Below are 13,202 nucleotides of genomic sequence, written 5' to 3'. Positions count from 1 at the left end.
TGAGTAAACACATATAAACACAAGAAAACTCAACCTATTTTGGTTATTCTGAGAAAACTAGTGATACTGAGCCCTCTAACTAGTAATTTAGCAGTTTATAGAAGCTGTTTTGCAGATCAATGAAATAATCTAAAACAGAGAAGAGATAAAGCCATCTATCAGCTGTTTAAAGTGGTGGAATATCATGGCTCAGCAGCTAGTCAGAATTCAACACCACCTTAGAAGAGCTGTTCAAAATGGCAATCTTTTATAATCTCCCATGATGTATTGAAGCTGCTTCCCTTCACTCAAACTCATAAAAAACTATAAGTACTTTCAACTGAGGGTGAGTAAGGGGTGGGTGCTGAAAGGTCACACTGTATTTGATAACTGAAGATACTTTGTGTGTATCTTTCTTTTTCAATTTGCTAATTTCAGAATCTAGCTTCTTTCTTCTTTCCTCATTTCTTTTTGTTATTTTTCTACTCTTCAGTTAAATGCTTAATTCCCTTAATCACCACGAAATTCCTCTTTTTCCAACCATTTCTCTATATAATCCAAATCAAATTATTCAGGTTTTTGTGGTGAGGTTATGAACGAGGTGAAGGTTGTGTCTGTCTGTGCTCAGGCGTCTGATGTGCCTACACTGCCCTCTGACTGCCCACCATGCCCTGATGCTCAGAGTGTGTCTCAAGTACCACTCTTCCTGAGTCTTCAGATCCTATGCTTTCTTTCTCCAAGTATCTCCAGGCTTTTCCCTTTTTTCAGAAGAAATGGGAAAACTACTATGAAAATGTGATATCTTCTTCATGAGTATGGCGGTCTCTCCCAAGCATTATACTTGTATTTTTAGAGTTTTTAAAAGAGGAAGTATTTTAAAATAAATCACTAACTACTAGTGATAACTTCAAACTATGGCAGAACTACAGGTGCTTATTTTGGAGTCAGTGAACTTCTAGGGGCCTTCAAATTATATACAGATTCCCTTAAAATTCACATAAGAGAGAGGAAACTCAATATAAAGCAACAGAAACAGAGATTGCTGTGACTCCTGTGCCACCTTAGGCAAAGAGTATGACCTAAATGGACCTTAGTTTCTTGGCTGTAACACATGTGTGTGTTAAGAGACAGAGAGACAGAGACAAGGGGTGGGGGAACTGCACTAGCTGTTTTTTAAGTTCCTTTTAGATCCAAGATTCCTTGAGATGCAAAGTTACTCTCAGAAGCTCATGAGATACACTAGGTGAAGACACTATCCACTGACAGAATTTCCATCTACTCAAAAATGCAGATTTAGGAACTATCACTTGTAAGAATATTCGGGGGGAAAACAGATTTATTTTATAATCCAATCTCAAATATTAGCATTAGAACAAACACTAAATTACCTTTACTTTTCACCTAAAAAATAATCTTTTTGCAGCAACAGGCCCCATAAATCCAAAGACACTGCTCTTAATGATGTATTTAGGCACTTAAAGTTACTCCATAAGTCACATAGTAAAAATAAGCTGCCTAGTTAGAAAACATCCTTTATCATAATTCTTAGGAATGCAATGATAACTGAGAGTATTTCAAATACTTATTTAAAAATGTGTTCTCAGAAAGCCACATAAGGACTTACAAGTTAGTTTGAGTCTTTGGACATATTCTTGGTGATCGGTCCTTAATTGGTTACCTCTGCAATATTGTAAAACACACCTATATATAATATTTTAATTTGACATAAGTAAAAAATTTTAGGGTAACAAATATCTTCAAAGCACTTGAAAAATACAAACATGCATAAGGTATGGTCCTTGTAATCAGAGCCTACAATTTACTTAATGTGGATAGTGATATACAAAACACAAATAATGAAGAATAAGCTCCATAAGAATAAACATGTGAGGCTGTATTAGAATGTCAAAAAATGTGCTTCCCTTTCAAATGTGAGATATAATTACCCCATATATTTTTATGTGTGTGTATGCTTATTATTAATCATATAAAACTGTACTATACACGTCACTGTAGAAGACGTCATTAGAACATTAAAAAACATAAAACCAAATTACTTTAATGCTCTGAGACATAATGATTTTGAAACTATACAAGAGGTTTAAATTTTTATAAAAATAAGACCACAGTGAAAGGCATTCAAAAAAAAATAATCCATGTTATCTTCAAAAAAGATTTTTTGCACATATGTTTCTATGCATGTCCATGTGCATATGCAATAGAAGATTGTAGTAAAACCACAGCTAAGGGTTGTGTGTGACCATTTATCAAATAAATTCTATGCATAGTAATTACTCTGAATGTTCAGAGACAATAAAGATCATTTTGGTCTGATATGATCTGAGACTTACATAGAACACTTGAAGAAAAGCACAATTTTAATAGAGAAAGAAAATCAATTGCATTTCAAGAGAATGGTGTAATTTAAGCAAAATCCAGGAGGTAGAAAGATGGGGCATGTAGGGAAGTTGTAGAAAGTAAAACTATAATGGCAAAAATTACATGACCATAGACTAAGGTTTATAAATGACTTTAAAGGCCACCTAGTACAATAATTCTATATTTTGGCCAATTACAGAAAATTTGATCATTACACTGAAGGCAGCAGAAAGTATTCAAAGTTTCTGAGCCAGAAAACAGCATGATCAAAGCAGTGTTTTATTAAAAATTACCTTCCTGAAATAGGCAGTATTGACTCTGAACCAGAGAAGACAGGAAGCAGACAGCCTTGACACCCCCCCACCCCCGACTGCTGGAGTCTTGCCCAGCCTTCAAAGTCAAAACAAGTATCATTTCTGAATTATGCCTTCTTAGAAACCTCCAGTTATCTCTCCTTCCCATAAACTCCCCAACCTTTTGGTCTGTGTCTGTATTCCATAAACAGGATTATATTATAGGCAGGCCTCTAACTCCCTGATGGCCAACAGCATGTTGCATTAATTGGCATTTCTACCTTTCTCACCAGTGAGATTACTTAGCACTGTTTAAGGTAGTTTCTTAATATTTATACAATTGTATTTTGATACCAGGGTTATTTATAATCAAATTCTTAATGTTTATCTGCAACAAGAAATTGAAATAATTTGAAGAAATGTGCCATAGACATGTGCTATAGCAAGAGTATGCTACATTTCAAAATCCAAAAGTGGCCAGCCTGCAAAAAAAGAATAAAATAGTGCCATTTGCAGCAACATGGATGGACTTAGAGATCATCATACTAAGTGAAGTCAGAAAGCAAGACAAATACCATATGATATCACTTATATGTGGAATCTAAAATATGGCACAAACGAACTTATCTATGAAACAGAAACAGACTCACAGACATAGAGAACAGACCTGTGGTTGCCAAAGGGGAGGGATGGATTAGAAGTTTAGGATTAACAGATATAAACTATTATATACAGGATGGATAAAGAGCAAGGCCTACTATGTAGCACAGGAAACTATATTCAGTATCTTGTGATAAGTCATATAGGATAATAATATTAAAAAGAATGTATAGCCGAATCACTTTGCTGCACAGCAGAAATTAACACAGCATTGTAAATCAACTGTACTACAATTTAAAAAAAAATAAAGTAAAAAAACAAAAGTGGCCAGTCTGGCTGGAGCACAGAGTTGGCAGATGGGACAGAGAGGAATAGTAATAATAGGCTGAAGAGGTAAACAAAAGACAGATTCTACAGGGCCTTGGAAACCACACTAATGATTTCAGACTTTATTCTGAAAGTAACAGGAATCCCAGAAGGAATGAGAAAGAACATGACAAGAGGCAAGGAGACTGCTGTAGTAAACTCAACCAAAAGAAGACTAACTTTAGTAGTAGCAATGATGATAGGAAGAAATAGACAAATTCAAAAAATATTATAAAGGTAGAGACAAATGGATATGATAAGATGAAAGGAAACAAAGATGAGGGAACAAGGAGTAAAGAATGACACTCAGTTTTCTATTTTAAGCAACTGGAAGTTGCCACCCACAGAGAGAGGGAACAATTATAATAAGAGAGGCAGAAATCATAAAATCAGATGATGAATTTAATTTAGGGATACTGAGTTGAGGCTTCCCCAGAATATGCAAGTAGAAATACCAGTATGTAGTTGAATGTGGTACACAGGCCAAGAAAAGGCTCTGGAATGGAGATCCAGATGTGGAAGCATCAGATAAAGCTGATAACTGAAACCAACGTAGTGAATAACACCAAGCAGGGACAGTGCAGTAAGAAAAGAAGAGAGTCTACAGAAGAATGCTGATAAAAAAGTACTTCTTAAACCATGATTGAAGGATAAAGAGCCCCAAAATAAAACTGAGAAGGAGTGGCTAGAGAAGAAAGCCCAAAGCCAGGAGACAGCAGAGGGTTACTGAGGCAAAGGACTAAGTCTCTTCAACAAGAGTAGGTAATGGTGTCACATGAAGGACTCAGTTGTCCAAAGGATTAAATGTTTGGTCTGGGCCAAAAGCAGGCTCAATAGAGTAGTGTGGTAGAAACAAGACTACAGTGGGCTGAAAAGTGAAAGAGAAGTGAGAAACAAGAAAGAGGAGTGCCAACTCTAAGTCAAACCAAATGGGGATCAAGGAATCAAAGAAATAGAGTCCCCAAGAGATGCAGATTCCATGACAAAGGTCAAGGTGTACCTCTCCCTCTACTACCAGGCTCAGTTTGTAGAGAAGACTTGGAATTAAAAGAAATGTCAGTTGTAACCATGAAGGAGAAATTACTAGCAACATGGCAACCTACAGACTAAATCAGTGGGAGGGAAAATCTATCTTTCATACTTCAGTGACAGAGAAGAGTTGACTGTATATTCCTCAACCCTGGGGTTTGTTTAATAGCAGCTAACAGAGTTACCTCCTTTTTCTTCTCTTGTAGCCACCACTGTAGGTGACCACCAAACTCTCAATAAAGCATGGCTCATTAAAGGACCCAGAGCAATTAGCTGGATTCACCATATTCTAGAACTGTGCCATCCAATACAGTAGCTGGTAGCCAGATGTGTCTATCTGAATTTAAATTTTAATGAATTAAAATTTAATTTTCTTCTCATCTCTTCTGTTTTACTAGCCACATTTCAGCTACTCAATAGTCATATGGAACTAGTGATTACTGTATTGGACAGCACAAGTTATGAAACAGTTCCATCTTCTCAGAAAGTTCTATTAGACAGCACTGCTCTGGAGAAAAGAAACTCTTTTAGAATATTCTTTTATATTATCCCAAGAAGATTATAAACACTTGTTGAAAGTCCCAAGAGTGCAACTTATCATATGTAGGCTTGACTCCATCCAATCAAATTGAAGCCAAAGGGAGTTGAAACTACATGATATCGACTGCCCCTTCAGGATCTTTAGTGACCTCTCAGGCTAAATATTATGCAAGAAAACGCTGCAGAACTTGGGGGCCTCTAAAAGAAAGATGACTCATCTCCAAAGATTCATTTTAGGGATGAAGATAAAGTTCAAAATAACAGATTTGAGAATAAAAGGAAAAAGTGGAAGTCTACTTATTTTCAAAATAACACTTGAAACATTGGAATTTATATCTTATTTAAACAAATGATACTAATGATGTCTTTGCAAGTTGCTCAATCCTGTATTTCTACCTCATAGCAGTCCCAATAGGCAAAGAAGCATTTAATTGTTAAATTGTAAAATGAATCAAGGGAGTTCCTGTCGTGGCTCAGCAGTAACAAACCCAAATAGCATCCATGAGGATGCGAGTTCGATACCCGGCCTCACTTAGTGGGTTTAGCGTCTGGTGTTGCTGTGAAATGTGGTGTAGGTCACAGACCTGACTCAGATCCTGTGTTGCTGTTGCTATGGCTGTGGCTATGGCATAGGCCAGCAGCTGTAGCTATGATTCGACCCTTAGGCTAGGTCCTTCCGCATGCCACACCTGCAGCCCTTAAAAAAAGAAAACAAAAGCAAAAACAAACAAAAAAAAGACTCAAAAGAAGGATCCTATTGGAGACCCCCTTGTGGCAGCAAATTAAGGATCCAGTGTTGTCACTGCTGTGGCTGGGTTCAATCCCTGGCCCAGGAACAACTTCATGCTATAGGTATGACCCCCCAAAAAGGGAAGGATCCTGTTACAATCTAATACCTAAGTTTTAATTTCACAAGAGAAAGAACATTCTCATGTAAGAACAGGAACTAGAAACATCATTTAATGGAATATGATTATGTATTACAAACACATAAAAAAAGAATGCAAAGGGAAAGACCAAGATTGTTCTGGAATTTGATGTCAAGGTTCACATATACTGCGTTTAGTAAAATGGTAATGGAGGCATTCCAGAGGATCAGGAAAGAGATATAAGGAATGTTACAACCCATAGACTTTTCATGGTGCTCATGTAACAAGAACTGAAATCTGTACACTGTATCCTTTCTACTGTGAGAAAACAGGTGTTGAGACCTACTCAGCAGATTGAAAAACAGACCTTGGTCGGCTGCTTGTGGCATAGAGATGTTATTCTAACAGTGTGTATCTGGAGCCCATTTTTCTCTTAAACCACTGGACTGCATAAATCTTAGTAACTCATAAGTAACAAATAAGGCAAACTGTGCCCATGGAAATGGAGAAGAGCACAAGAATGTGAAAGTTCACTTCCCAAGGCATTCAGCTAACAAGCCTGCCTTTCTATTCCAACAACAGGACTACTGAGAAAGGGGAAGTACATGAAGGAACAACTGGACGAGCTTGTTTTCTTAAATAATAAAAAAAAAAAAACCTAATTATGTTGTGTTAAGAAAAATAGAATGTAGGTTTTGTGGGTTGCTTTTTTTTTTTTTCCCAACAGGGAAGAATGACAAATTAAAATCCTTAAGTCACAAGAAAAGTTGACATTTTTTTATGGAATACTAAACTTTCAGGTTTGGAAACTCTATTACAGTTGAAAAAAAAAAAAATCACGCCTTCAGAAATCTGGAAGTTCCGAGCAAGCCCACAGCAGCACTTACTTGGACACATGACACATGGTACACATTTTATAGATCATGTTTAACAAAAATAGCTGGGAGATTAAAAAAGTTCCACATAGTCAACAGGGCAGAATAAACTCAATAGCAGAAAGAAGAATTTGGAGATAATCTGAACACTACTCTGAGACTTTTCCGTTAATCTAATTTTAGCAATTTGTTTTCCTTTTGGGGGTAATTTTTAGAACAAAAAGTCATCCCAGCTGAAAAAAAAGACATGTGTAAAATACTCTGTACATCACCATCCTATAAATTCAAGGGGCAGTCCTCCTCTTTTGGCAAATTTCTAAAAATCTCATGAGACTAACGCTTATTGTCCTCAACTGAAGACTAACCTTCTATCTTCAGAACTTAAAAATACTTACATAATTGTCTTCAAATATGGCTTGACTTTTCTTCCTTGATGGAAACAGCATCCCTGCCAACTTTAAAATTTATAGCTACAACCATATTTTTTTAATTTTTAAAAGCACACAAAAAATACAACCCTTCAAAGTGATTTTGAAATAAACATTTCTTCATCATCATAATTATCCCATGTCACACTGAAATGTACTCCAACTGAGCATACAAATGCAAAGAACATTTACCTTTGAGTCTCAGCACAAAACATTACATTTGGAGATAACATCAACAACTAAAAACAAATCTTTCAGTGGCAATCATACTCTAGTCACTAAAAAAATGCTATAATGAAGTTAAATAGTGCATCTTGTAAAATCAAATTCCCATATGTGTATGTGTAGGGTACTTTCTCACTTTTATAGACTACACCACAGTTTTCAAAAGCACTTTCACATAACTTCGTTAATTTGATCTTTCAACAATCCTGAAAGGTATACAAGACAGGGAATGTTTTATTATTCCATTTGATGGAGCAATAAACTGAGATACAGAGAGGCTAAGTGACTTGTCAAAACCCAAACCTCATCAGTGGCAAACCCTAGAAAAATAATGCAGACTACTAACTCCCAGACCCGTACTTCACAATGAACTTTGGGTGTGCAGTTTCGATGACAAATTTGCAAAGTTGCTGGGTTTCTAAAGCATTTTGAACAATGCTTCCTTACAGTCCCTCAACATCACAGAGGTTCATCATCTATCGCACTGCTGGAAAAACAGGGCAGTCACTGGACTTACAGAGAGACTGTACCAAAGAGCTGTGCTTGAAGTATTTTCATTTGCAAAATTATATGCCTTTGAAAACCCAGTCAATATAATATTTTGATTCAACAGCTTCTGAGGCAGAAAAGATTAAAATTTATTGGAGAAAACAAATTCTGGACCACTTATCTTCAAAAAGGAATAAAAGGGTAATCTAGGGAGGAAACATTTCGAGGAGAGTATAGGGATGAAATTTAAACTGTAGCTCTGGTTGCAAAACATGTTCAAAACTTGGATCTTTCCAAAGTGATTATGATTTTTTTCTATGTTTCCTTTTTGAATTAGGACACCACAACAGGACAGTGCTGCAACAAACTTTTCACTTTTAAGTCATGGTGTCAAGTTAATATCTACATCTGCTACATTTTTATAAGAATCGAATTGGCATTTGTAACCAATAAAAATCAACATGAAAGGCAGCATTCCTGTTATTTCAAATGAGTCAAGGATTTCTTTTTCTTTTAAATTCCGCAAGAAAGCAAGTGAAATAAATGGCGAATGTGTCAGTTTAAATTTTTACATGTGTTTCTCTATACTTCTCAATTATTAGGCAATCTCCAAAATACATTTTTCTTTTTCTTGTATTTTTTTCCCATGGCAACTAGAGTAGAGCTTGGCACAGGCTACATGGAGTTCACTGACCATGCAGAAAACCAGGTAGAAAATTCTCAGGTCCCCCCCTTCCAGGCCTAGGGACAAGAAGGTATATCAAGGTCTAGGTTTCTTCCCACTGGTGATTTTCCAGAAGGAAATGAGAAGAGCAGAGAGTGAGAGCCATAGGGAATAGAAGAGAGGGGTGCAAGTCTGTGTGAAATGTCTGCGAAGTAAACACCTACCTAGAAGTTAGAGTGGGCAGTGTGGCTCTAAAGACAACTGACGAAAGGAACCTGTTCATCACTGTGTTCTAACAACTTTACACATTAAGTCACAGGCAGAAAACAATTGAGAAAAACTCATGTGCCATACAATAGTAATAATCCTTGGATGCAAAATGTATGTACACTACTGGTTAGGCCAAGTTTAGAATGAGACAATTTTCCATTGGATAATTGAGACTTTCCTCCCTAAAACGTGCCTATAAATTCCTTAGGCCACTGTTTAGTTTAGATCACATGATCTAAATATCTGTTTCTTCTAAGTCAAAATTTAAAACTATATCTGTCTAGTTTTACATTGTGTTGTTTTTTTAATTTGTCTCTGTTCTTGAATGCACAGTACAAGTAGCACTGCATAGGCCTCTTTACATTTTATATAAAATAAACTATTTTATATACTTGAAGTGGGAACCACCTACATGCCACAAAATACATTTTAGAGTTAGAATCTGAATTCTTTAAAAGTAATAAAAATTGATTCCACTAAAGGGCTAGGGGAAAATAGTAAATTCAGGGTCTTGAAAATGTCACACAATAAATAACCAACCTTGAATAATTAAATAATGTTTACCTGACAATATCTGTGAATACAACAATGGAATATTAGAATATAACAGAATACAGGTATGTGAGAATATCATACGAGTTAAACATATATAAAATATACTTTATAGAAAAGAGAATGTTCATCCAAAAAGATTACATTAAAGTTCACAAAGGACAGTTTTTTTATAAAATATATAAATAATATATAATTATAATATATTTATAATATGTAAATATAGGCTTCTATATTTATAGTATATAAATATAGGCTTCTATATTTTGATTTAGAGATACCCACATAGCTTGTATCTTATGACTTATGCTTGCTATTTCAAATTTATGCGAGAAATTGTTCCTGAACATTTTTTTTTTTTTTGGTGGTACCTGCAGTATGTGCAAGTTCCTGGGCCTAGGGATCAAAACCATACCACAGCAATGACCCAGGCTGCTGCTGCAAAGACACCACTGGATTCTTAACCTGCTGCATCACAAAGGAACTTCTTTCCCAAACATATTTAAATGTGCATCAGTTAGTACTTATCTATGGAAGCTCAAGCACAAACTGCAGATCATCACCCAAACACAGTGAGAATCTGAGCTACATGCTGAGTTACATGACTTCCCATGCTGCACTATAAAGAAGCAACTCTTTTATCCAGAGAGTATGACCCCACGGCCATGAGGCTCAGACCTCCTCAGGAGGTTAACTCAGAGTTAATCCTGACACAGAATACACTCTTAAAAGATGGTGAGGTTGTATTAGAAATTCACAATGTTCATTTGAGACAAACCAGCAGGAGGAATGTGTGTGACAATCAAGGGTTTCACGTACTTTGCAAAGCCAATGAAATCTTCATGGTTGGTATTGATGTAGGAGACTTGGATGTCAATCAATAGCAGTACCTATAAGTCAAAGAGAATCACTTCAGTGAAAACCCCTCTTAAATATTCTCAAACACTAAATTCAGTAATTGCCTGCAAATCATTTATCTTTCATTTTTAAAAGGATGCGGCCCTAAAAAAAATAAATAAAAATAAGAATAAAAGGATGCTTCAGTTAGATTGAAAAGTTACATTAATTTTTCTCATTAGGCTCTCATAATTTTTACTCTAAATTCAGAAACTAAAAATCTTTGTGAAAAATCTGAGTCATAATGCACATGATGACAATGACATTATAGCATTTAGGCATGCACTCTTTGCCAACTTAAACACCAAATCTAGAATTATTCTATTCCCCCGAAATGTAGGTATGATGTTCAAAAAGACAAGTGTATTTAAAAAATCATATGGCAAGAAGGTCATGGAGGGGCTGCTCAGAGCTTCTTGACCCTGTAGACACCACATATTAGCCACAAAATAGCAATAGCAGCTCTTGTTTTTCCTCTCCTCTTCTATCTCTTTAAGCTCCCTCTAGGTAAGCAGGGGAAGCATCTCATCAATCAACTACAAACGGCAATATACAAATAAATAGAAAGCCTCCTTAGGATCAATAGCACTCATTGTAACAATTCACTCGCATAGTCTATAAAATGCTCCACAGATGGTGCCTCCTCAGGAAAGCCTTCCCTGATCCTCACCCCACATCCTCACCTAAACCCAGCTGGATCATGCTATTACACTCAGATAGTCTATACTTCATAATTACATTTTTTACATATTACAGTCTATACTTTTCTTTGCATGTCTGCCACATGTGTAATTAATTATTGGTATGGTATTTTGTTTGTTTTGCTTCCCTGAAAGATTATAGGCTACAAGGAAGCAGAGATTATATTTGTCTTGTTCACCATCTTATCCCCAGAATCTGGCATGACTACACATAACAGGTGCCTGATAATTTTTTTTTTTTTTTTTAACAACCACATAAGGAAGTTCCCAGGAGAGGAGCTGAATCAGAGCTGCAGCTGCCAGCCTTTGCCACAGCCACAGCAATGCCAGATCAGAACCGCGTCTGCGACCTACACCACAGCTCACGGCGATGCTGGACCTATTGAGAAAGGCCAGGGATCAAACCCACATCTCATGGATACCAGTCTGATTCTTAACCTGCTGAGCCACAATGGGAACTCCCTAATAAATATTTGTGGCTGTACATTTTGTAACTATCTACTAGTCTTAAAGAACAGGTTGCTTTAAAGGGAGCATTTTATTCCCATATAATTAGTATGTGGCCAAGTACTACTATTTCTCACTCACGAACCAATGCTATGGGCTCTAACCCTTTGCTTTTATGGCTAATCTCAGTTGGTCCATGTGACCAAAGCCTGCTGTGAGTCCCAAGAGGACCTACCACAAAAGAGTAAATGGATCACCCTGAACTCATCCTCACTAACAAACAAAAAGTCAAGGCCCAGTCACTACTGGGTCAACAATATCACATTTCTATGAAAAAGTTTCATAGAGTTCTGTTTCTTAATAAAAAAAAAAAAAACTGAAGACTTAGGAGGAGTGATCATTATTAGATTATTTGTGGCACTGCCTCTACGCTCCCTATAATAAAGCCAGATTCTAGTAAATACTATACCCCAAATCCATTTGGCCAGGAGTTTGTATCAATAAACCAAAATATTTAAACACAAATAAACTGTTGCCACCATAAAGAGCAAAATATCTAGAAAATTCTCAACATTGCCAAAGGTTGTCACGGGTATCTTGGATGTTCACACACATTAACTTGGACAGAAGTATAGGGAAAAAGTGGAAGAAAAATAACAACTATGGCTGTTCTCTTTCATATTCCTGGAAACTGGGAGTCTGTGTTCATCCTAGGAAAAAAGCCACGTTGCATGTGGGGGATGAAAAGGAAAACAGTACATTTTTTCTCATTTTTTCATTTTCTCAGAGTTTCTCACTGCTTTTCTCAGTCACGCTTATTGAATATTTAGTTGAAGAAAAGTAAAGCTACCCCAGGTAGCAGTAATCACCCACAAAGTCAACCATTTCAGTATGCAATTACACGTATGAAAGCACCTGGAATAACAGCAAGGCACACACCCATGTTCAAAAAACCTTTGTTTTAGAAAAAAGTTCACAGACAGATTTATGATTTTCCATATTTTTAATTCTAAAGAATTTTCCCCCCACAAAGTTTCCAGAGCAGAGGTTGGTAATACTTCCATTTCAAAAATACTACGAGCATACCTCAAGCAATTCTGGTACAGAGGCCTAAGGAAATGGGTCACTCTCTGACCAGCTACTTCAGTAGTAACTTATGGCCTAAAGCAGCACGGAGTTCAGAATGCAAATCTGAGATCTATGTAACTGACATGTTCTCATTACCAAAAACAGACATGTTTTTACTAGGCCCCACAGGTCCATGTCAGAAGGGGCAAGCACCCGCTTCTTCTGGCAGTTGATTAACAGTTAGACCAGGCCCCCCGAGATAGTCACACAGAAGCAAGATGCTCATTCCATCCCTAACCTCCCACTTAGGGAAGGAATTAATCACTATATCAGAAATACAGATGGAAGAAAGTCCAGTTTCCCTTGAAATCTACTGTGTCCTACCTCTTTAGGAATAACAACAAAAACAAAATTAACAAAGACTAAGAACTATAACTGGATTATTTCCTCACAAAATGCCTATGAGTTAACTACCACTGTAATTCCACTTTCAAATGGGGACATTGAAGTGTAAAAGTATTAAATAAATTG

The 13,202-nt window shown here is 36.4% G+C and overlaps 1 protein-coding gene across 6 annotated transcripts in view; it reads right to left on the bottom strand.

The window, feature by feature from the left end:
- DNM3 (dynamin 3) overlaps nt 1-13,202 on the bottom strand; it is a 542,059-nt gene that overhangs the window by 340,284 nt on the left and 188,573 nt on the right. For all 6 annotated transcript variants that reach the window (XM_047751932.1, XM_047751935.1, XM_047751934.1 and 3 more), the window contains exon 12: nt 10,378-10,448. In XM_047751932.1, the coding sequence (XP_047607888.1) occupies nt 10,378-10,448 (71 nt within the window). The remainder of the gene's footprint in view (nt 1-10,377; nt 10,449-13,202) is intronic.

Source organism: Phacochoerus africanus, chromosome 11 (assembly GCF_016906955.1).
Source record: "Phacochoerus africanus isolate WHEZ1 chromosome 11, ROS_Pafr_v1, whole genome shotgun sequence".
Lineage (NCBI taxonomy): Eukaryota > Metazoa > Chordata > Mammalia > Artiodactyla > Suidae > Phacochoerus > Phacochoerus africanus.
This window is presented reverse-complemented; position numbering and strand designations above follow the sequence as displayed.